Source organism: Canis lupus, chromosome 21, assembly GCF_003254725.2.
Source record: "Canis lupus dingo isolate Sandy chromosome 21, ASM325472v2, whole genome shotgun sequence".
NCBI classification, from domain to species: domain Eukaryota; kingdom Metazoa; phylum Chordata; class Mammalia; order Carnivora; family Canidae; genus Canis; species Canis lupus.
Window position 1 is genome coordinate 23,046,453 of NC_064263.1, and position 22,972 is coordinate 23,069,424.

At 51.8% G+C, this 22,972-nt stretch overlaps 1 protein-coding gene across 3 annotated transcripts in view; it reads right to left on the minus strand.

Moving 5' to 3' along the window:
* Positions 1 to 1,401: 1,401 nt before the first annotated feature.
* Positions 1,402 to 22,972, minus strand: part of DGAT2 (diacylglycerol O-acyltransferase 2) — a 32,121-nt gene continuing 10,550 nt past the window's right edge. For 2 of the 3 annotated variants that reach the window (XM_049098837.1, XM_049098838.1), the window contains exons 2-8: positions 17,899 to 18,027; positions 12,817 to 12,924; positions 12,351 to 12,421; positions 5,479 to 5,683; positions 4,676 to 4,850; positions 4,091 to 4,293; positions 1,402 to 2,565 (exon numbers count right to left, since the gene is read on the minus strand). In XM_049098837.1, the coding sequence (XP_048954794.1) occupies positions 2,411 to 2,565; positions 4,091 to 4,293; positions 4,676 to 4,850; positions 5,479 to 5,683; positions 12,351 to 12,421; positions 12,817 to 12,924; positions 17,899 to 18,027 (1,046 nt within the window). In that variant the 3' untranslated portion in view covers positions 1,402 to 2,410. Of the gene's footprint in view, positions 2,566 to 4,090; positions 4,294 to 4,675; positions 4,851 to 5,478; positions 5,684 to 12,350; positions 12,422 to 12,816; positions 12,925 to 17,898; positions 18,028 to 18,783; positions 19,028 to 22,972 lie in introns of those variants that run through there. The other variant, XM_049098836.1, reaches the window with a different exon arrangement.

Consider the following 22,972-nt stretch of genomic DNA (forward strand, 5'->3'; position numbering starts at 1 on the left):
GTCTGGAGCCAGAGCCTGAGGGTCCTGGCTAACCTCACACTGAGGCTGGATGGGGCTGAGACTGTCCTCAAAAAACAGGCCTTTCCTCCATCCTAGAGGAAATATCTGTCCCCTACTGGAGGTCTGTGGGCCTGAGGCCCCTTCAGGGTATCTCCTGCTGTCACCTGCACCGCTGCCCACCTAGCAACTCTGTAGAAGTCTCCCACCCTCCCAAGCCAACCCCCACCACAGACCCATCTGCCACCACCTCCTCCTTCAGATCAGCACTGCCATCTCCCTGTCTTTGCACTTGGTGCTCTGCCCTTCATTTCCTTCCTGGAAAACTTCCAGTCATCCTTCAAGTCCCAGGTCAGGCATTGAGGTTCCAGCTCAATGAGGCACCCCATGTTGGATGCACAGGGTGTGATCCTTGAAGTGGGTGAATGAATAGCAACAATGGGCACTTAGGCAGTGGTAAAGTTAGAATGAAGTCATTTGGTCTCAGCTAGGAAGGGTTCTCAGTGGCTTAGGACTCATTGAACCCAATGGAATTAGAGCCGAGAGAGGTGCCATCTTGTGAGACCTAGGTGTGGTATGAAATCACTACAGTGACAATAGGCCAGCTCTCCCACTTTGTGGTATAACTGAGGTCAGAGGCAAGAAACATGCTTTAAGTGATCCATGGAGGACGATTCCAGCTCAGCCATTTCAGGACTGTAGCCTTTACCTACATATAGGACAGTAACCCTTTAATGCATGGGGTAGATAGCTATGAGGGGGCTCCAAGGACCCCCTGCCTCCTGATTTCCACTCAATGTATAGTCCTCTTGGGTGTGGTGAGCTGGATCTAGTCACTTGCATCTAATGGGGAGAATATGGCAAAAGTGATAGGATATCACATCTGAGATTAAGTTATAAAATAACTTGACTTCTGCCTTGCACATTCTCTGGCTCTTCCTGCTTACCTCTCTGATGAAGTCAGCTGCCACACTGTGAGCTGCTCCATGGAAAGGCCCGTGTGGTAAGCAACTAAGAGTGGCCTCTGGTCAATATATTGCCCATGAGCAAGTGAACCCTGTCAACAACCATAGAAATGACCTTGGAAGTAGATCCTCCCCTAGTCAAGCCTTAGGATAACTGTAGCCCAGCTGACACCTTGACTGTGGCCTTGTGAGAGCCGCTGAGGTAGAGGGCTCAGCTAAGCTGGAGCTCATCTACTGGCTCTCAGATTGTGTGGTGGACACAATGTTGTTTGCAACCACTACATTCTGGAGTAATTTGTCACACAGCAATAGGGAGCCAATACACCACAGGGTCGTGTAGCCCAAAGGAGCAAGGGGTAAGGCTTGGCAGGTGGCCCAGATGGGGCCATGGTTTCTTCGAGCATCAGCAGCAAGATACAGATGCAACTCCAGCAATAACTCACAGTGGACTCTCGTTTTTATTTATTCATTTTGTAAAATACAAAAGTGTGACATGGTACAACAATCTCATCAAAAGAAAACAGAACACACAGAGGAGGGGCTGGATTTCTTCCCTGGCCCCTACTCTCTCAGAAAGGCACAAATATGTGAGGCTTGGGTTCAGGGGACTCCTGACCTGAAACCAATCTGCTGCTCAGAAGACCAGGCCCCTCTGTGAACAGGAAGAGGGATCCTTTCCTCACACCTGCACTTCGGAGTATGGGTTAAACAAATGGAGGCCACAGGAAAGTATGTGATTCAGGCCAAGTCTGGGTCTGTTCTGGGTCCATATTATCAGCACCCTGTGGAGGAGGACCAATCACTCCAACCAGAACATGGTGGCTGAATAATCCTGGAGACGGTGCATCTGGGACAGCACAGATGCCAGCACAGGATCATTGCCACCCCCATTCTTGCTCTGGAAGCCTCAGATTTAAAAGAATGGCTGGACTCAAGCTGGAGCATTCCAGATGCTCTTCAAAATGGGGACAACTGTGCCCTCCAAATCTTCCCCTTGCTGAGGGGCCAGCCTTGCAGTTAAGTGTGGGGTAGGTAGTTTGGAATAGAGCTGCGCCTTATCCTGCAGTGGGAAAAATTCTGCAAATAATCTAACCTGCCTGAGCCACTAATGGCAGTCCTTTTTTCCCAGTTAACTAGGACTGAGTTTTCTCTGTAATTTTGGGACAGGAAGCAGAAGGGTTAGTTGGGAAACCATAAAGGCTCAGATGTGTTAGCCACCACCTAGAGCAGGATAGATGGGAAGTGCAAGAGTTTGAAATATTCACTTTTTCCCTCTTAAAAAAAGACCTAACATTTGTAATGTAATAACAAAATTATTATAATTTCTTTTAAATAACCCACAGACACCCATGACGCTTCCAAATTTACAGAACAAAAAAGCATTCAAGAACTTGGTAGAAAACGATTTGTAGCTGGTTCCTCCCAGGAGCTGGCCCTCAATGGCAGGCTCAGTTCACCTCCAGAACCTCCGTCTCCGGGAGGCCAAACTTGGTCTTGTGCTTGTCGAAGAGCTTCACCAGGGCCTCCACGTACATGGCGTGATACAGGTCTATGTCCTGCTGGGTTGGGTGCTCCAGCTTGGGGATGGTGATAGGCTCACCCACTGAAGAATGGGGCAGAGGCCTCTGGTTAGTCAGTCCCCTTGGTCCACCATCTCTGAGACTTTGCCATGATGTTGATGGCAGTGACCCAGCGCTACGTGCCAACCATGTGCCAGGAACTGTGCCAAATATGCTCTATCTCAGGTGGTCCCCTGCTAGAGGAGGACCCAGGGCATGGAAAGGACCTGCCCCATGCCCTTTGGCCACTAAGCAGCAGGCGGGATCAACAGGGTTCCCTCACCTGTCACATGGGATCCTTCCTTGTAGGGCTTTGCTGGGGATTCTGACATCACATGGCATGCTTTGAAAAGTGTGGTGAGGGAGGAGGAGCACAACATTCATACATCCATGCACTGCTTTATTTTCTGCATCCCCACACCCAACTCATCCCAAAGCCCTGGCAAAGACATTTTGGAAATTTCTCCCCAGTTCATGTCCTTTCCTTCCATTGCCGCGGCCATTCCCTCAGTCCCTAGCAGCTGCCACAGAGGCGTCTGCACCTGTCTTGGGGATTCATTCTTACCCTCCTAGCCCATTTGCTACCCAGCAGCCCCAAGAATCACTATAAAGTGCAGGTCTGAACCTCTCCTTCCCAAAACCCTCAAGCAGCTCTCCATTCTTAGGCGAAGAGCAGACTCATTCCCACTGCCCACAGGAGCCTATCCCTCTCCAGCCACACCTGCGCATGGAAATGTCCCTGCTGCCTAAGAGCGACGGGGCCTGGCACAGGATTTGTGTGTAACAATAGCAGAGAGTGAGTCTGAGTCTGTCCCTAGGGTTCAGGAAATTAGTCTTTGTAAAAATACAAAGCAAAATACCTGATGCTGATAACTCAAAGTATCTGTGTGAGCTTTGACCCTGAAAGTCCATGCCTGGCAGCGTTCACACTTCTGTGTGATCTCTGGCTCATGAACCACACACACACACACACATAAACACACACACACTCAGAACAACAAAGCTGAAAAACAACCACAGCTGGTTTTCACTATACTTCTCAGAGCCTTATGCTCCAGTCATGTTGATGTTTTTCTTTCTGTTCCTCAAAAATCTATACAATTTTGCTGTGGACAGTTCACTCAGGCTAATGTTTCTGACAAATCTCTCCTCCTCCTCTCTTTTGCTAGATAATTCCTATTCAGCTAGAGGTATAAGAGTCGCCTCTGCCCTGAGTTCACTACAACCCTCCGGAGTGAGCACCTTGCACATTCCCCTCACACCCCCTCATGATCTTTGCTTGATGACTGGTCTTCCTGGTCTTCCCTGATAGACTCCTGGGTTCTGCAAACACAGACCGCCGAGTCTCGTTTTCTCACCTGGCACTGCTTGGCTCATAGTAATGGAACAAATTCCCTACCGCCCACTCCCCACCCCCACTAGCCATTCCTTTGGCACCCAAACATGTCCACATCCACATGGTTTAGGGCATGGATGTCAGAAATAGATAGCCTAGACGTGAATCCTCATTCTCCCACAAACTAGCAGTGGGGCACCTTGAGGTCAGGGGCCCAGGCTGGGGATGCTCACCCACGGTGGTGATGGGCTTGGAGTAGGGCACCAGCCCCCAAGTGTCAGAGGAGAAGAGGCCTCGGCCATGGAAGATGCATGGGGCAAAGCCAATGTACTTCTGGAACTTCTTCTGGACCCATCGGCCCCAGGAGCCTTCCTCAAAGATCACTTGCTTGTACACTTCATTCTCCCCGAAGGAGTAGGTGGGAACCAGGTCAGCTCTGAAAGAGAGAAGCCATGGTCTGCCAATCCTAATTGCAGGCCTTTTGCTCTCCTAGCAACATAACATGTTTTGACCTGAGGGTGCACCGTCCTGCACCGGAGCCTGGCCTCTCAGCCCATCTGCGAGGGCCCAGGACGCACAGGCTGCATTTCTGCTCCACTTAGACACTCAGGCTACACTTGAGCAAACTTGGTCTGGCTCTGACCTCCAACCTCTCCTTGCCTACAGGAGGGCAGACTCTCATCCATGCCTTTCTGGGGTCTGGGCCTTGTGTCCAGGAACCAAGGAGCCTTTGTTTGGGCCAAATAGCTTTGGAGGGCTGTGCATGCATGTGCACACTGGTGTGTGTGTGTGTGTATGTGTGTGTAGGGAGCACTTACCCATGGCGTAGGGCCAGTTTTACAAAGCCCTTGCGATTGCGCAGGGTGACTGCGTTCTTGCCAGGCATGGAGCTCAGGGACTCGGCTGCACCCCCCACTACGATGATGATGGCATTGCCACTCCCATTCTTTGAAAGCAAGTAGTCTATGGTGTCCCTGTTCACAGGGCAGATGCCTGGCAGGGAGAAGGACACAGAGTCAGGGCTGTTCACAAATGCACCCCCTCCCCCCTGCATAAGGCCAAACATAAACAGAAAGAGCCCTGGACTTGGGCTCCAGACCTAACCCAGCCACTAGAAGTTATATAGTCCTGCATCAGCTATTTCTTTTTCTGAGCCTTGGCTTATTTATCTGTAAAATGGGAATAACGATATGAGGTTGTTTAGGGAACTCGTTCATTTGGCAAACATTCTTTGAGGTCCTAACTCTACCAGGCTGTTGCTAGGTGCTGGGGATCCCAGAGGATCAGGGTGGCAGGGGTCATGGGCGGGAGGATAAGGACAGAGCCATGAATGGTGATTAGGTCATGCAAAGGGCAGCCCAGGGGCCAGGGCAGCCCAGAAAAGGGGTCAGAGGTGGCTTCCTAGGGAAGATACTATCCAAACTGAATCCTAAAGACCATATGGACAGCTCTCCTGCTCAGACCTGATCCACCATGCCTGTGGCACACTGTCTGCCAGCACAGGACCGGCCCGCTGGGGCACGGTGTGTTGGCCTCCGGGCCTTTCTGTCACCTTGCTCAGTGGAGAAGCTCAGACCTGCACAACGGGGCCCAGCAGGGGCAGGCAGGAGTGGATTCTCACCTCCAGACATCAGGTACTCTCTCAGCACCGGCATCCGGAAGTTGCCGGCCAACGTGGCCAGGTAGGGTCGTATGCCAGGGAACTTCTTGCTCACTTCTGTGGCTTCTGTGCTGAAGTTACAGAAGGCACCCAGGCCCATGATGCCATGGGGGTGGTATCCAAAGATGTAGTTCCTGGTGGTCAGCAGGTTGTGTGTCTTCACCAGCTGCAGGGCAAAACTCAGTCAGAGGAAACTGCTGGGAGAGGAGTCCTGGGACACGCCCCACAGATGCTGGACCCTGAGTGACTTTGGACCCGAAGGACCCGAGCGACACTGCACCTGACCCAGGACTCTCGCAATTGCCACTTAGACTGAGAGTCCCCGGGGAATGGAGTGGGAAACTTTCTCTCTCATTCCCATACTTCTACAGGGTGATCTGCACCCTGACAGCCTCCTGCCTGCCCTCCTCCTGGGCCCATTCTCCTCAACCAACCCCGGCCACTCTCAGATGAAGAGGGATGTCCAGGTTTTGTCAAGGTAAAGTCCATGTCCCTTAGTTTGGCCAGAGAAGGGACAGTGCAGCTGGCTTGGATGGAAACTTCCTTGCATGCGGCCAGGCTTGGTTCATGCTCTGCTGTGGGGAGGACGGGGTAAGCAACAGCCCTGTGCCAGCCCTACAGGGGCAGGGGACCAGCTGTATGGCCAGCTATCAACAAAGATGTCCTGGGATGCTCTAAAGAATGATTGGCTTCCTCAGGGGGCTGCTCCCTGCACAGAACATGGTGGAGGTGAAGGGTTCCGAGAGGGATGGAGAGGAAGGCTATTTTGTTCAGAAACATCATTTCTTTTCTGATTAGAAAAATAACAAATAATCATGGAGTGTTTTAAAAATACAGGAAAGTGAAAAGGTGATGCAAAGCACTTGTCCTGTCTTCATCCTGATAAACCCCTCTGACGTGTTGAGTTCTCTTGCTACTCAAATATACACATGCTCTTTTTTTAAAACCACAAAATTGGGACGCCTGGGTGGCTCAGTGGTTGAGTGTCTGCCTTTGGCTCAGGACGTGATCCCAGGATCGGGGGTCGAGTTCTGCATCGGGCTCCTTGTGGGGAGCCTGCTTCTCCCTCTGCTTGTGTCTCTACCTCTCTCTCTCTGTGTCTCTCATGAATAATTAAATAAATCTTTAAAAATAAAAACCACAAAATTAAGGGCATGTGGTTGATATCATTTTTACATAATTTTCTCTTTTTTAAAGATTTTATTATTTATTTATTTGACAGAGAGAGAGAGAGAGAGAGAGCGCACACAAGCAGAAGGAGCTGCAGAGGGAGAGGGAGAAACAGGCTCCCCACTGAGCAGGGAGCCCAATAGCCCAATGTGGGGCTCGATCCTAGGACCCTGGGATCATGACCTGAGCCAAAGGCAGATGTCAACCAACTCAGCCACCCAGGTGCCTCTCATTTTTAACATCATTTTCTACCAAGCCTATCATAACTATTTTTCCTATCACAATCCCTCAGTCACGTGTCTCTTGTGGCTACATTATTCTGTCATGTAGCCATGCAGTGTAATAAAATCATAATCAAATTCTGATTGATAGATCTTTAAAAACCTTCCAAAATTTCCTTCAGAAATAATTCTTCCCTAAGTACCTTCTTTTTGTCCACATATCTGATTATTTGACAAACTTCTAAAGGGAACAATTCCTGGGTCCAAGGGTATGAACATTTTTGGTCTTGTGGGCTGTCCTGCCTCTAGAAGGGTGGCCCTGATATCACCCCCACTGCTGTGCTTAAAAGTACCCTGCACTGGTGCCAGCTGAAGGCAGAGCCATGGGCCCTTGGCAGAATGTCAACAGCCTGTATTTTCCATGATTCTAGATTCGGGAACCCCTGGCTGGGGAAAGGACCTGGTGCTCAATTTGGGGTGCAGGGGTGCTGGTGGCTGACCCTGGGAAACTGAAATCTGAATCTTCAGGTGACAGAGACCCAAGGGCGATGGAGCAGATGGTGGCTGGCACCATTCCCAGCTCTGTAACTGTTGGGATGTGTGTGAGCCAGACCCCCTGAGTTTCACCCCCCATTGCTTGGGCCTTTGGTACTCTTTCTCTCACTTTGCCTTTGGCAAGCACATTAAAGCAGCTCAAAAACCCAACCAGCACTTTGCTGCCTGATACATAAACAAAAAACAGCAGCAGCCTAGGGATGCCTGGGTGGCTCAGTGGTTGAGCATCTGCCTTTGGCTCAGGTCATGATCCTGGGGTCCGGGGATCGAGTCCCGCATAGGGCTCCCTGGGGGAGCCTGCTTCTCCCTCTGTCTGTGTGTCTGCCTCTCTCTATCTCTCATGAGTAAATAAATACAATCTTAAAGAAAAGAAAAAAAAAAAAAAAACACAGCAGCAGCCTAAGCCATGACTATTGGGTAGGGGGCAGTGAGGGAGTCTAAAAGGGAGCCCGCAGTTTTACAGGAGCTTTGCCAGGAGACTGTTTTGAGATTTCACCTCCTGAAGAGGTGTACCCACAACACTAGCTTGCAGTAAAGCTAGAACCTGGAGCTGATTTCCACACAGTAGGAATGTGTCAAGGTAAGAGCTAAGGCAGCCAGCACCACACTGGTAATCTCTGGAACCACAGGCTGGGTCTGGAAGTCCAAAGCATAGAATGTGCTGGAAGAGCCCTGATCTAGGCTGGTCCTTTGATGGCAAGGTGGAGATTGAGACCTAGAGAAAGGAGTTGCCACTTCTCAGAGGTCACAGCAAATCCTCCTCCACCTCTAGACTGGGCCACCCAGCATGCTTTTCTCTGAGCCACTGGCATGAAGATGTGTCATCTGGTAGAAGCTTGGCTGGCTCTTTTTCTCTTCTTTTCTCTTTAATTATTTTTTTAGAGAGAAAGCGCATGCAAGCTGGGTGGGGAGGGGCAGAGAGAGGGAGAGAGAGAATCTCAGGCAGGCTTCAAGATGAGTGTGGAACCATATGTGGGGCTTGATCTCACAACTCTGAGATCAGATCTGAGCCAAAATCAAGAGTCAGATGCTCAACCAACTGAGCCACCCAGGGGCTCCCTAGCTGGCTCTTTAAAACACCTCCCCCTCACCTTCACATCTCTGTCTGGTAGGGCATTTGCTAAGTGAGCTGCCTTGGGACACACTGCAAGTTAATGGCCCTTGGGGCAGTCCCCAGAAGAATGCAGGCTGATACAGCTTTGATCTGTCTTCAAGCCAGCCCTCAGGGCTGGACAGAGCATCCATTCTGGAGGGAGAAGGAAGGCACAGCTGATGAAGGCTCTGTTGACATGCTTGCTCTCATGGCAAAGTCTCAGGCCAAGGGACTGCACAGGCCAGGCTCACTGGCTAACATAAGCCTGGGACACATTCCTGGCAAGTCATTCCTCCCACTCCGCCTCCCAGGGCAGGAAGGGTGCTCAGATGGGCTTGTCCTATCTTGGCACCAAACAGACAAAGAAATTCAAAATCAGAGAGGACCAGACTTGCCTGAGCTCACTCAGCATGGCACAGTAATGGAGGAACATGGGAGGAAAACATGGGCCCTGAAGTAGACAGCTTTGGTTCTTATACCAGCCCTGCTACCAACTTGCTTTGGGATCTCAGGACAGTCCCTCTTCTCTGGGCCTTAGTAGGACCATCTGGGAAATGAAGCAGATGGACAGATAGGTATTCTAAGCTCAGAGAACCTTTCCTGATCTCCTCTTCAAAGATCCTGCCTATAACTCAGGGATAGGGGACCTAGGTACTAGCATTCCTCTTTCAGGTACCTGGTGGTATCTGAAATCACATGACTGCTGCTATCACATGAGCCCTTCTGTGCTAGAAGGAATGTTCTTGGGGCTCACTGAGCTGCTCTGGTGGCAAAGAGCTATCCAAAGGAAGCGGGGGAAGTGTGAGCGGATGGTTACAGCTAGAGAGCCTTACATAATCACTGACAAGAGGCCAGGAAAATGGGGAGGGCCAGAAGGGCCACACAGAATACCACAAAGCGTCAGCTCTGACATCAGATCACCAAGACCAAACTCTCCCTGCACAAAAGAGCAGCCTGAGGATCAGGGGCTTGGCCAAGATGACCAATGAGAAAGAGCAGAGCTCAGGCCAAGGCTCCATGCCCTGGCATGCCTCAGGCCCAGGTTGGCTTTGGTCCTGGTGCCTGGGGCCCTCTCAGGGCCAGCTTCACAGGTGCCCTCTGGCTCCAACTCTGACTTCTTGGAACAGAGGTGTGAAAAGGGACACAGAATTTTGCTTGGTTCTTTTGGAAATGTGGAGATCAGAAGAGAAGGGCACCTGCTTATCCCAGCTCTGGTCAATGGTCACTGGGTATCCTGTTGGGTGAAGGGGGCTACTGGACTCAAGGAATCTTCCAGAGGGACAGGCTTCTCTGATCACTGCGGCCTACTCCCTGATGAAAGGGTCCCAACAGAGAGAAGAGGCTATAATCCCTGGCATCCACTCATAATTTATTACTTCTTATCATATGAACTGCTCCATTTTAAAAGTAAGGCTAAAAAAATAAATAAAATAAAATAAAAGTAAGGCTAATGAGGCTCAGCGAGATTGAGAAAATGTGCCTGCGGCCCCTTGGACAGAAAGTGACAAAGTCTAGCAGAATCCGCTAGGATGGTGAGCCCACCTAAGGGGTACCAGGGCCGACTCTGCTGTATTCCTGTGCCAAGCCCAGACCTGGACAGGGAACAATAGCTGCTGGTCAGTGAATAAAGTGACAGAGCAGGAGCTCAAACCAGGTCTCTAACCACAACCCAGGAAGTGGGGCTCAATCCAATGGGGAAATCTGGCATTGAATCTCTCCCAGGGAAACAGGCAGTAGGAATTCAGTGGGAAAGAGCCTAGGGCTTGGCTTCTAGTACTAATGCCAGCATGGACTTGTCGTGCAGCCTAAACCAGACTGTGCCCATTTTCAGGACTCAGTCTCCTCACTTCTAGAATGAGGAGGTTAAGTCTGATGATGCAGCATTGTTCCAGCAACAACAGCCTTGAATTCCTTGCAGCCAGAGAGTTGGGGTCAAGGAAAGGCAGGAGCAGGAACACTGACCCCAAGGATCCTGGGAAAACTGGCTCAGGCTGTGGCAGGCAGAAGGAGCTCCCTCCCAATACTGAGTGCAGCGGAGGAATGTAGGGTTACCCGGCCACCTCCTCTGGGAAGCATGCCAGGATGTCTCAGTCGCTGAGTCACAGCAGCAAACATACACCACCCTACACCATGCACACATTCATTCTCACACATGCTGCCTCCGCTCTTCAGACCCCACTGTCTTCTGCTGGATTACCCTAAGCAGCTAGGGTGTGCCAGTGTTGGGGTGCTCAGTGAGCTGGCCAGACAGGTGTTTCCCCTGCAGGGAAAAACCTCCAGGATTCTGCCACAATCCCCCAGCAATGCCCACATGCCCCAGGGCCCAGATGCCTCTGCCTTGCTAGCCTGGCTTGCAGACCACCGGCTGGGGGCCAGATAAAGATGAGAAAAGGTCCAGACCTAGTCATCATTTATCCTGTCAGGACCTTGAGGCTGGTCCCAAGAAGACAGGTGCTTAGAAGACCAGCATGGGGATCCCAGAGCAGCCAATGGTGCAGCAGGAAGTAAATGCAGAGACCAACCTAGTCTAAACTTGCTTCATATGGGGGGAGGGACGGTGCCTCACTCAGGGTCATACTGGGCTCTTCCAGCCTCCAGCCTCCAAACCCGAGAGAAGCCCAGTTCTCCATGCCATCTCCTATAGTTCTGCTGCACAGGGAGGCAGCACGCTGTGGTGGGGAGACTGCAGGATTCTGAAGCAGACAGCAAGTGGAATTTCAGCTCAAACTGCTACCAGCCTCATTCAGCTTTACTACACGCTGACCTGCAGGTTTTATTTCTGTGAAAAAGGGATAAAACAAATTCCCGCCTCACAGGGTACTGTGAAGGTTAAAGGGGACTCGTTGAGGAAAGGTGCTGGTTTCTAGAAAGCTCCCAATACATGGAGAGCCTCCTTCTCCACTCTACCTCCTCAATACTCCCCCGGCACCCCAGGCTTCTTCTCAAACTCAGGCGCCTAAGCGTTCATCTGTTTCCATGCCTCTTTAGTGCTGCTCATCTTTAAGATGGGAGTTCTAGGAGTGCATCCTCCAGAAGCCTTCCCTGAGCTTCAGAACCAGGGTCTCACTCTTCTTTTACAGAACATCTAGTTTCCTGGGCCCTAATTCCCAGCATGAGCCCAGCAAGCCCCCTGCAACTGGCTGAGAAAAGTGGCATTTCATCAGAGCTTCAGAAGGAAAAGAAAGCCTCTCTCACCTACTGCTTTCAATTGTATCCGTGGTTCAGATCAGATGGACTTGAAACTACCTCAGTATTGCTCTTGATAAATCACTTCCATTTTAAGTTAGGCTTTTAATATTCACTGAAAGGCAGACAAGCAACGGCCGTAATATCTGCTATTATATGTGCCCTTTATATCACTAATGATCTCAGTGTCTGAAACATCTTTTAGATCCAAATGCTAGTACAAGTCTTGTTTCCCTAAGAAACTAGCATGCTTCTTCCTTTCCCTGAATAAAAACCAACAACTATCACGTTTCCCTTTTTGCCTTGGCTGCCGGGAAGCTAAGAGTTGACCACAAAGCTCAACTGCTGCAACTTTGTTGACCCTGATGGCTGAACTATACTAGAAGTCTTTCCCCTCAAGTCTCGATTTTTGTTTTTAGCTGGTATGACATTGTATGTATCCTAAATTGCCTCAAATACTGCATAAAGTGAGATAGAATATGAACAGATTTCATAGTGGAAGGGGGTCACTCGGCCCATGTGGTAACCGCAGATGCGTGAGTTAAAGCTTGAGCTCAGATTTCCCTGTCCATTCCCACCCCCCCAAGAGAATACCCGCACGGCTTTACCTGGATGGGAAAGTAGTCTCGAAAGTAGCGCCACACAGCCCAGTTTCGCACCCACTGTGACCTCCTGCCACCTTCCAGGGAACAAAATACAGTGTCGGGAAGGAGCGGGAGTGGGGGGTGGGTGACATTTGGGCAAGGCAGAGAAGACAGAGCCAGCATGAACCCTGAGTTAGGGGCCTGTCATGGTGTGGGCCATTGCCCGCCCGCCCCCCCCCCCCCCGCCCTTCCACCTTCGATCCCTCAAGTTATGCGAACCCTTAATTGGGTGTGAGCTCCTCTGAGCACCAGGATGGTGCCCTCAGAGGGGCTTTCAACACCCCCACCCACCCCACCCCCTGGCCTAGCTCCACAATTCTCACCTAGCAGGTGCTAAGTAAAAAGGGAAGCACCCACTTTGAGGAACCTCAGCTTGCACAGGAGGAAGTGTCCCAAGGGCAGGGGGGTGGGCTGAGGAGCTTGCTCCTACCTTTCTTGGGCGTGTTCCAGTCAAACGCCAGCCAGGTGAAGTAGAGCACCGCGATGAGCCAACAGTCGGTGCAGAACGTGTACATGAGGATGGCGCTGCAGGCCACTCCTGGGGGGAAAGCAGATGGCCATGGGTCATGCCCCACCCTCCCTGGGTGGGCCTCAGTGTGCCCTCTGGGCACAGACTCATCAAGTGACATGGCTTTGGCACAGCTGGGGCCATGGGCAGAGGCAGCCTACAGCCACAGCCTGGGGAGAATGAGGCTCCCGGGGACTGTAACCTCATCTCCTAGATTCTCACAGACGTTCCTGGTGGCGAGCAGCTCATGGGCTCCATGTGGTCTGGGCAGAACACTGGGAAAGCCATCCTTCCAGCTGTTCTTTCTGTCCCCTCCTTGCAAGTTCTCCCCACCCCAGTGCTCACCACAGTTACTGTGGACACAGGGAGGGACCACCAACCGAGTGCTCTACATCTCAGGACTTGGGCTGAGCCACTGTCTCAACTGTGTGTGGGGGGAGACTTTATCCCATTTTGGAGATAAGAACACTAAGGCTCCAGAAGAGGTAATGTGCCCAAGGTCACTCAGCAGGACAGTGGCAAAGTCAGGATTCAAACTCAAGTTGGGCCAGTAAATCCATAATCTGCACTAGGCTTTAGAAGTCCACCAAAAATTAGAAGGCCCAGATTGCCACCAGAGGGACCTGACAGAGGTGGATCCCTGCCCCAGGGGGAGGGCCAGCCCTTTCTAACATAACAGAGCAGCAGGCCAGAGGCCAGAGCCCAACAGGTCCCCTTGCAAAAACCACAGCGGGGCCCTCAGAAGATGCTCTGGGGCCAGCTGCCACACGGTCACTCCGTTCTGGGTCTTCCGACTCTAACGTTGAATAATGTGGCTCAGAAAGGAAGGAAAATCTGTACTAGAGCTGGCTTACCTAGCCCTCACAGGGCTGGCCTGATGAGGCCATCTGGTTGGCCCCTGGAAGCCCTCATCAGGGCCTCTATCCTCCCATTTTTACCCAGCCTTCAAGGTCTAGCCCAGACTAGATCTCTCCAAGAACCATTCTCCAGTCTCACACTACTTTCCCATATGGATCTCTCACCTCTGAATTCTCTGCACTAGGGGAGGGGGGGATATCTTCTTTGCCCCTTGACACTCAGCACAGGGCTGGGGGCAGCAGGTGCTCACCCTTGGTAGAAGCATGGCTTCCATCCAGCACCCTCCCCACCGCTCAGGGAGGGAAGTCAACCCTGGTCACTTTATGTTCACTGCCGCTCTCAAGATAGCTGTACTGTTTTTAGCTGCCTTGGATGAGGTTAGCTCAGGAGTAGAAGAGGACTGCATTGTGGACAACAAGGGACCACCATTTTCCTGTTCCTAGGCTCATAGAGAGTCCATCTGGCCCTCCCCCCTCCCTTGGGAAACCAGCAGAAGCTCAGCACAGCAGGAGGAAGAAAGAGCATGGGATCCAGAGCCACACAGCCCTAGAGTACCCATGGCCAGCACAGTGACCAGGCATCCAGCTTTCCCGGACCAGCTCAGGAGTGTCATGTCACAGATAGGGAAGATAAGACCCTAGGGAAGCATTCACAGCCTACCAAGTCATTCACACTGTTGAGCAGTTTGCATTTGGTCCCCTTTCTCAGGCTTGGGAAAAGGGCCTTCCCAGCCCCCTAGACTCCACAGGTATCCAAGCTCCTTCAGAGGCCAGGTGGATTCTCCAGGTAGACCTGGGCAGGGCCCTGAGGTTCAGGCTAGAGTCTAAGCAGCCTGAAAAATCTAGCTGCCATCAAACCTCCAATTGTCCTAAGGGATATAGGGACCAGCAGGGGCTGAGCCGCAGGCCCCCCGCCCCAGCCTCAAAGTCTGAGCTCTCTGGGAAGATGGGAACCCCTACCTACCATTCACACACTGGTGCTACGGCAGCCTGTTTGGAGGAAAGGAGAACTAGCTGTGAGTCCAGGGACCATATTCCAGTTCTGGACTTTCTCAGCCCAGGTGACCTGCTCCTCCTAACCCTCATGGGCCCACAGCCCCTCTCTCCTAGCACGCACAGGACTCCCTCCTGTACACAGCCCTCCAGCCCCTGAGCTCCCTGGGAGCTGGAATGCTGATTCACCTCGCCAGCTCCAGAAACCAACCCAGGAAACCAACCCCGTTTATTGAGCAAAAAATGAGCTGAACCTGCCAAATGGCCTTTCTCAGAGCCTGTTCCTAGTCCTCTGAATGAGGGGCTCCCTGCTTCATCTTCGTAGGCCACAGAGTGGCAGCTGGCAGCCCCATCACAGGGTCCTGGAGGTGTAAACAACTACTGAAAGAACCTACTGGCTCCATGCACGGAAGGCCCAGGACCAATATCATAGTCACCTTTGCCCCATGTCTTGGTGAAGCTGGTGATTCAAAAGTCTGGTCACAGAGGCCTGTGAGCAGGGTGGCCTGTGACAGCTCAGCGACAGGGAGAAAGCAGGGCCCTCGAAGAGAGTGGGCTTGGATTAGCCCTGCCACTCACTGGCTGTGGCCCCTCCCTGAGCCTCAACGTCCTCACAGGGTGCTGGGAAAATTAAACAACATGATGTGAAAGAGAAGAGAACACACAGCCAAGTGTTCCATCTGGAGATCCATGGACTGGATGGGGAACAAGATGACACCTTAATTTTCACCCATCTATTAGGAAAATTTAGTATTTCCTTCATTTATGCATATAAAGGACCACAGCAATATTAGCAGTACAGGTTGACTGACCCCAATAGAAAACGAAAGTGAAAAAAAAAATAAAAGAAAAGTGTTTTCATATCACATTTATAGCAGTAGCAGAGATCTTCAAAAAATCACTTCCTCTCATAAACGATTAAGAATAATAGCAACCATTACATCTGCCACTAGATCTTTTTATTTAACGTAATAAGAAGCACAGGTATTACTGTATGCCTAATATTTCTTAATTGTGTATGTACATATTTACACTTCAATATCACTAGTTTCCTTTGGAACCCAATGTACTTTGTATTACACATTTAAAAACATTAAGGAAGGTTTATTGCCTTTATCAGAATGTCAGAGAGATCCATTGCACAAAAATGATAGTCAGTCTGTTCAGATGTAGGCCAGTGGGGCCACAGCTGCCTTGCAACACCAGATGAGCCTCCGCTGGCAGATCTGGGTGGGAGCGGGAAGGAGTGGCTGGGGCTGCTCTGGGCAATAATTAGCAGCCGCTCAGCAGACCTGCCCATCCGAGCAGGCTTGACTCCCACCTACACAAGGGCGTTGGGAAGATGCTGGGCCAGTTTCTGGGCTATGGTGGACTTGATCAATTGCTAACCTACAGCTTGAGGCCAGGCCCTGTTGCATACTGCATGGGTCTGACCCACTGAGACAGGGCTAACAGCGGCTGCTGGGTGCAAATGGGGACTTAGGGAGCTGGTGCTGCAGACTGCACAGACATCTGGGAGGCTGTAGTCCATGGGGTCTTGTCCTGGTCCCACTCCTTCCTCATTCTGGACAAGTCTCTGCCCTCCTGGGCTCTCTGCTCTAGGATCCTAATAAGCAGCCCAAAGTAGGCCAAGGTGGAGGTTTGAGCCCTAAGGGAGTCAGTTTAATTTACTCTGTTCCCCAGACCTGTGTTTATCCTATTGGAGGCCATATGTTTCTATAAGAATCTGAGGATGGTAATTGCCCTTCACCCCAGAAAAAGGTACATATATTCTCACATACAATTTTTCACCTAATTTTGGGGGGTTGTGGCCCTCTCCCTAAAATCTACACTTGGGCCAAAGCTGAAAACTGGTTCAGACCAGGCCCACTAATTCGGAGCTCTCCAGTAAGGTGGGCTCCCCGGCAGGCACTCTGGGCTTCCACCCAAATCCCAACTATGCCACTTGATGAGCTTCACAGTCTCAGAGAGTCACTGCATAGTCTCAGAGAGTCACTGAAGCTCTATAAATTTCTACTTCCTTGTCCATGAAGTAGAAAGGGAAAGACACATTGAGGGGGCTTGACAAACAGCACCCTGCCCCCTCCCTCTGCTGTGCAAAGGAAGGGAGGGGCAGCATGGAACAGCCGTGGAAATGTGGTCTCAGAGGTCTCCATGCCTTGGCACTGATATGGAACTCCTGATGATCCCCATCAGCCCGGATAATCCTCAAGAGTGCTGTGCCCAGAAGGACTCTCCCACAGACAAGGGAATGTGCTCTGTGATGCTCTGCTCTGACAGGCCAGGAGGCCTCTCATTACGCCAAGAACACAGGGGTGGGTAGAAGAAGTAAGGCTGCTGGGAGAGCAGGGGTTGGCCCATACGTGGGCTCTTTCCTCCTCCCAGACAATCCACCATGGCCTGACCCTGGGCTGGGTAGCAAGTCAGGGAGGGAGATGGGAACTAAGCTGAACCTGCGGGTGTAGCCATGGTGGAGGGGGGGTTGAGAGAAAAGAAGGAAGCTTTTAATGGGCCCAGGGGAGCAGGTAGGGACCTCATCCAGCAGAGGGTGCTGACAACTGGGAGCAGGGTTTGAGGGCATGTCCCAACAGCAGCTGCCATATAATGGGGGCCCACCGTGACCAGGCCCTGTGCTGCATGTTCTCATTCCTTACCTTCAAGTCCCACAAAGGCCCTGTGAAGAAGGCAGCACTTTTGCTTCATTTGAAATGAGGAAATTAACTTTTAAAGAGCTCCAGGTCTCAGAGCTTGTCTGAGCTTGGGTCAGCACTCAAACTGGTACCAACCATACCACACTAAGGCAAAGCAACACACCTGCTGGAAAATGTTTGCGGGTAAGGCAGGGTAGCATGTGGGAAAAGCAGAGGCTTTGAGGGTCCTAGAGACCTGGATTCAAATCTGGGTGACTTGGGACAAGTTACTTACCTTATGTGAGAGTTGGGTTTCCTATCTGTAAGAGGGGACCCATATCACCACCTCCCACTGCATCTGGGTCCTCACGCATGGCTAGGGGGATAGAGTATTTGACCTGGCACCCAAAAGGTGGTAAGGGCTGGAGGATGCTCTTCCCCTTCACCTCTGCAGAGCAGAGCTCCTGCTCTAAGCTCTGCTGAGGAGGACCCTGCCTGCCCTCACCCTCTGAGCCCCAGCTTACCAAGCACAAGGAAGGACAGGACCCATTGTAGCACCGAGATGACCTGCAGCTGCTTTTCCACCTTGGACCTATTGAGCCAAGTGATGGAGAAGAGGTCCTGGAGGGCGGAGAGGATGCTGGAGCCAGTGCCTGCAGCAGAGGGGAGAGGTCAGCCTGTTGCCACGCTTTCTTCCAGCCTCAGATCCCCAGGACCAACCCATCTGCACAGACACCTCCCACAGTGTGAGAGGAGCATGGGCCACAAAATCAGACAGACCTGGGTTCAAATGCAGATTTGCCTGCCACCCAGTAGCTTTGTCATTCTGGGCTGTTTATACGCTTCCCCGTGTCCTAGCTTTAATATGTACCTATTGGGAATGGTGTTCCCTTCACCGGGTCATTTTGGAGACCAGATGAAGTATCCAAAGAGGCTGGGGTGGGGGTAAGCTTTTCATAATTGCCAGTTCTCTTCCCTCTCCTCCACCCCAATCAAACTTCTGTCCTTATCCTTTATTTGGATCTTAGTACAAATATTTAACCTTTGCTATCTATGCCTGTGAGGCCAAGGACAGAGGGTCAATATCCACTTTGCAATGTTTTTTTCTCTAAGTGTACTTTGAGAACCCCAATCCCCGCCCCCTCCCATCCCCAGGACCCCTTTCCCAGCAGGCTGAGCCATCTTGTCCTCACACCAACACCACCACTACCACCACCATTGCCACCTTTAGAGGAATTTCCACTTTCAGCTTCAACTCAGGGCCTAGAGAGGAATCAGGTGGGAGCTTTTGCTTCCCCCAAAGGACCCAGAGGCCAGTGAGCTTCGAGAAGCCTGGGATAGTGAGGGCCACAATTATGTTTGCTACCAAGCAGCTGCCAAGCCTAGAAGTTAGGACAGGATGCACCTACTTAATTGGCTGTTTGGATCTGCTCCCAGCATGATGCCCTGGACTCCAGTGGCTGGTAGGCAGTGGGGCCAAAAAGCCTGGTAGTGGAAGGAGAGGCAGCCCTGGGGAAGATCATAGGTGAGGTTCCTAATCATAGCCCCACTCCTTCCAGCAGCTGGGCCAGAGGAAGAGGGCCACTTCCAACCCCCATGTCTACTGAGCACCAACTGCATGCTCTTCACCCTCTTCATCTTCACTGCGTGCCTACTAGATGCTGCTCAAACATTCCTTCACACCAGACACTCTGCAAGGCCCAAGAACTGAGTCACAATGCTGTCCTTGAGGGTTTCATGACCTTTCACACTGGCCTACTCCTGGGAGAGGGGGTTAGGGGCTTACACTCGAGCCTTTGCATTTCTTCAAAATCTAGAGAGCAACAAGGTCACAACAGAGTTAGGAAGGGACATAAACCTCACTGGCTGAAAGTTAACTTTTAGGAGACACACAGATAACACCAGACCTCAAGGCAGGCACACCAGTCCTATCTCCTGTACCTAGTCTAATGGATCAGAAGAAGGGGGCATGGTCCAGCAGAAGAACTAGACACTAGTGGAACCTTGGTTCCACTCAACAAGCAAGACCTCAAGGGCTCCCGGTCATATCCTCAGTGCATGGCACCTATGGGTGCTCAGTAACATCTACCACTTTGCAGGTGTAACTGGGTGGAAGGGGTAGTATGTAAACACAAAAGCAAATGAAGCTGGGCCACAGAGGCATAACAGACATTTTGCCATAAGTGCTCCTTGGCCCTCTAAATGAAAATCCTACCACCAGAGGCCCTTTCTACCTCCACACCTCCCCAAAACCCATGCTGGAGCCTGAGACCCTTCCTTTAGGATCATCTAATAGGGCCCAACAGGATCCTCAGGTGACTGAGGGGCACTCATTTGCGAGGGTTACCCAGTCAGTAGGAAGTAGAGCCAGGGCTAGAACACAGATTCCTGCTCCCTGCTCAGGGAACTTCCCTTTTCTCCAAAGCAGGTGCCAAGCACAAAGGGCTCTTGTATATAGGACACTGCAGGTCTGAGGTAGGTTATGTTCAGGGCCTGGTAAACCTGTACAGAAGTAGGGAAAGACCTGTGTAGATGTGTGGGGGAGAGAAGTAAGGCCCAAGCACAGGCCTGAATCCCTGATCCCAGGGCTAGCCTGCCAAGTCATGACTTTGCAGCTCCCCCCACCCCGGCCCCCAGGCTGTGTTAGATGAAGTGAAGCAGGAGCCATGGCGCTAAGGGTAGGTAAGTCCCTGCTCTGGGTCTGGGGCAGACTAGGTGCCCTGGCTGAAAAGAAGACAGAATGTACTCCAGCACCTTCCTATTCAAAGTGGGACTTGGGCACTGTTTAGAAATGTAGGATCTGGGACTCCATGCTGGATCTACCATATTGAAATCTGCATTTTAACAAAGATCCTCAGCCCAAGTCTCAGGTAGGGCCAGTCTGGAGCAGGGAAGGAGGCAGGGGGAAGAGCTGCAGGCCTCCACTTTCTGCTAGGCAGGGAATAAAAGGAAATGAAGGGAAGGGCATCAGACATTGCTTCGTGTGACCTATTCCTACTGCAGACAGGACCCTGAGGCCAGCAGCATGAGGAGCGCTTAAGGAACGTTCTCGCCAGCCAGCCCCTGCTTTGGGTCAGGGCCAGCCAACTGGTTCCATTCATCATACGGAGCTCTCCTGCATGGAGAGGGATTGCCCAGTAATTCCACACCGGTGACATATCTTCCATCGAAACAACCGAAAAGACAAATTCTTCCTAATGCCTAATCCAAATCCATCTGCTTAATTTACTAGCGGTCTCTCACAATTAGATACGGTCAGAGTGCAGGAGGGGATGTGACCCTCACCTTATTAACCAGACGGGAAGAAGGGGCCTAAAGAACTTGCCCCAGCCCCATGGCAAGTGGTGAGAGGCAGGTTTTTTCTACACTGCCCAGCTTGTTCTCACTCTGCCTTACTCCAACTACCATCCACAGCCCGTTCTGCAACAACGTAGGAAATGCCAAGTCCACTAAGGCATGACAGGTGTTTCTGTGGAAGTCAGAGTAAGAGGCTGCCCAGAGAGGGAGCCCAGGGTGAAGCTGCCACTCTGTTCCTCGGGCCTGACCCACTCGGCTGCCTCCAGGCCAGACCATCCCTACCTGGCTGACTGCAGAGCCCAGCCCTGGAGCTGGCCTGCCCATGACACTGAACTCCAGCCCCAGTGGAAGCCCCGAATGGACCTAAGAGACGCTGAGTCATTGCTCCTCTGCCCAGAAAATCCCTCCTTGCTGTGCCCACCTGACGAGACCCTGACAATGAGATGAGGCAGCTTGTCCTTCAAAACCCAGAAAGTGTAAGCCTTTGGAGAGGGGTTGTCATTCTTTCTCTGGGATTATAGACGCTAAAGGCCAAGCAAACCTGGAACTGTCAGAAGCCATCCTACCTGCCCCCTGTCCATGGAGAGAACCTATCTGGAATGAAGTCAGGAGAGGCCCACAGAATAGAAAAATAAGGGAGAGGAAAGAAGACCCCCTCTGGGTCCCACCGCCCCTCACCTTGTACTAGCTGCTGATTATAAATCCATTCTCCCAAGATGGAGCCAGACCTGGGTCTGATCTACATCTAGGTTTCCAGTGGCCTGCCAGGGCCTGACCTGGAGCAAACACTGCAAAGATTTGCCGAGTGAGAGAAAGAACTGGTCTCTGTTCGGGCTGTTCCTCAGGCTCCCTAGCCCCTCTCTTCACAGTTGGGTGACAGGTGCGCTGCCCACATGGCCCACACAGCACTGTCACAGGCACCTTGATCCCTCACTGTGGCATCATCACTCCTATTTTGATGATGATAAAAAAGTGACAGGGCCAAGGTTACTCGGCCAGAGTAGCATAGCTGGACTCCATTCAGGTCCGACCTCTAGGCTTGGGTTCTTTCTGTTCCCAGATGGCAGGTCTCTCCAAGTTCCTTCTCTCTTCTTCCCACAACAAAGTAGGGGGAAGCTGAGAGGGGACAGGGTTTTGGGTCATGGGCCAGACCAGGTGAAATGGCAGCATGCCTTGAGGTTTCGGTCCCAGTTCCGCCACTGACACCTGTGTGACTCTTACTTCTCTGGGCTTTGGTTCCTCCATCTCTACAGTGAGGGTGGGGAGGATGAATCCTACAATCTCTTTGCTGCACTCTGGTGTCTGTCCTGGGGACAGACCTAGAGGCTCACTGCCCAGCAACAGTCCTGGTATGGCTGGCCAGCGGATGGGAAGCACCCCCAGGTCACAGCTGGCCCTCACCACTCAGCCGTCAGCACCTCTTCTGCCCAGGCTGTGGAAGAGGCTGATGTGGATGCCAGTGTTGCAATCAGATGCCACACTGTCACCACCTTCACACTTAGCCTGACTGTCCCCAGGTCTGGGGGCGGGGGAACGGGCTGGCAGGGAACCTCAGCATCTAGCTGAGTCTAGTCTGCTCTCACACCACCCTCTCCCGGCCTCCCTGACCACAGAGCACCCTCCGTGCCCACTGGCCACCCTGCTCCGCCAGTGTCTCCTGGGTGCCAGGGCTCACACCAATTCATCTATGTGCCCAGAGCCCTGCACAGGGCCCAGTGAGAGAAGGTGCTCAGAAGGTGCTTGCACGTGAACGAAGACCCATGAGCCACAGAGGCAGTAGGAGGCCTGGATGTCCAAGTCAGACTGAGCGGCCTGAGCAGGAGTTTCCCACTGCAATGGGAACAAAATGCACTACCTACGTATCTTTTTCTCAGGGAGGGAGACAAGACAGACCATAGAGTAACTTCACTAGTCCTGTGAAGAAATGTCCCCAACAGCGCATTCAAACAGCTGCTCCCAGGCACCATCTCTCTCACCACTTACTTTACACAGCTCATTATTCCTAGATTGATGGAGGGCAGAGGGAGTAGAGCTGCCAGGGAAGCCAGAGCAGTTCTCTCATCCCCAGAAAGAAGGCCCCCCATCTATCTGGGTTTCAGAGTCCCAGAGCACTCCCCAGGAAGGGGATGGGCAACTCCATTTCACAGAGATGGAAACTGAGGTGAGGTGAAGCCAAAAGAGGTTGGAGTCAGGGTACTGGGTAGCTAGGACTCAAGGCTGGAATGTGGGCTCTGCGTCCCTCATCATTCCCATGATGCCAAGCTATTGAGGGCGGGTTCACACTACACAAGCCAGTGCACA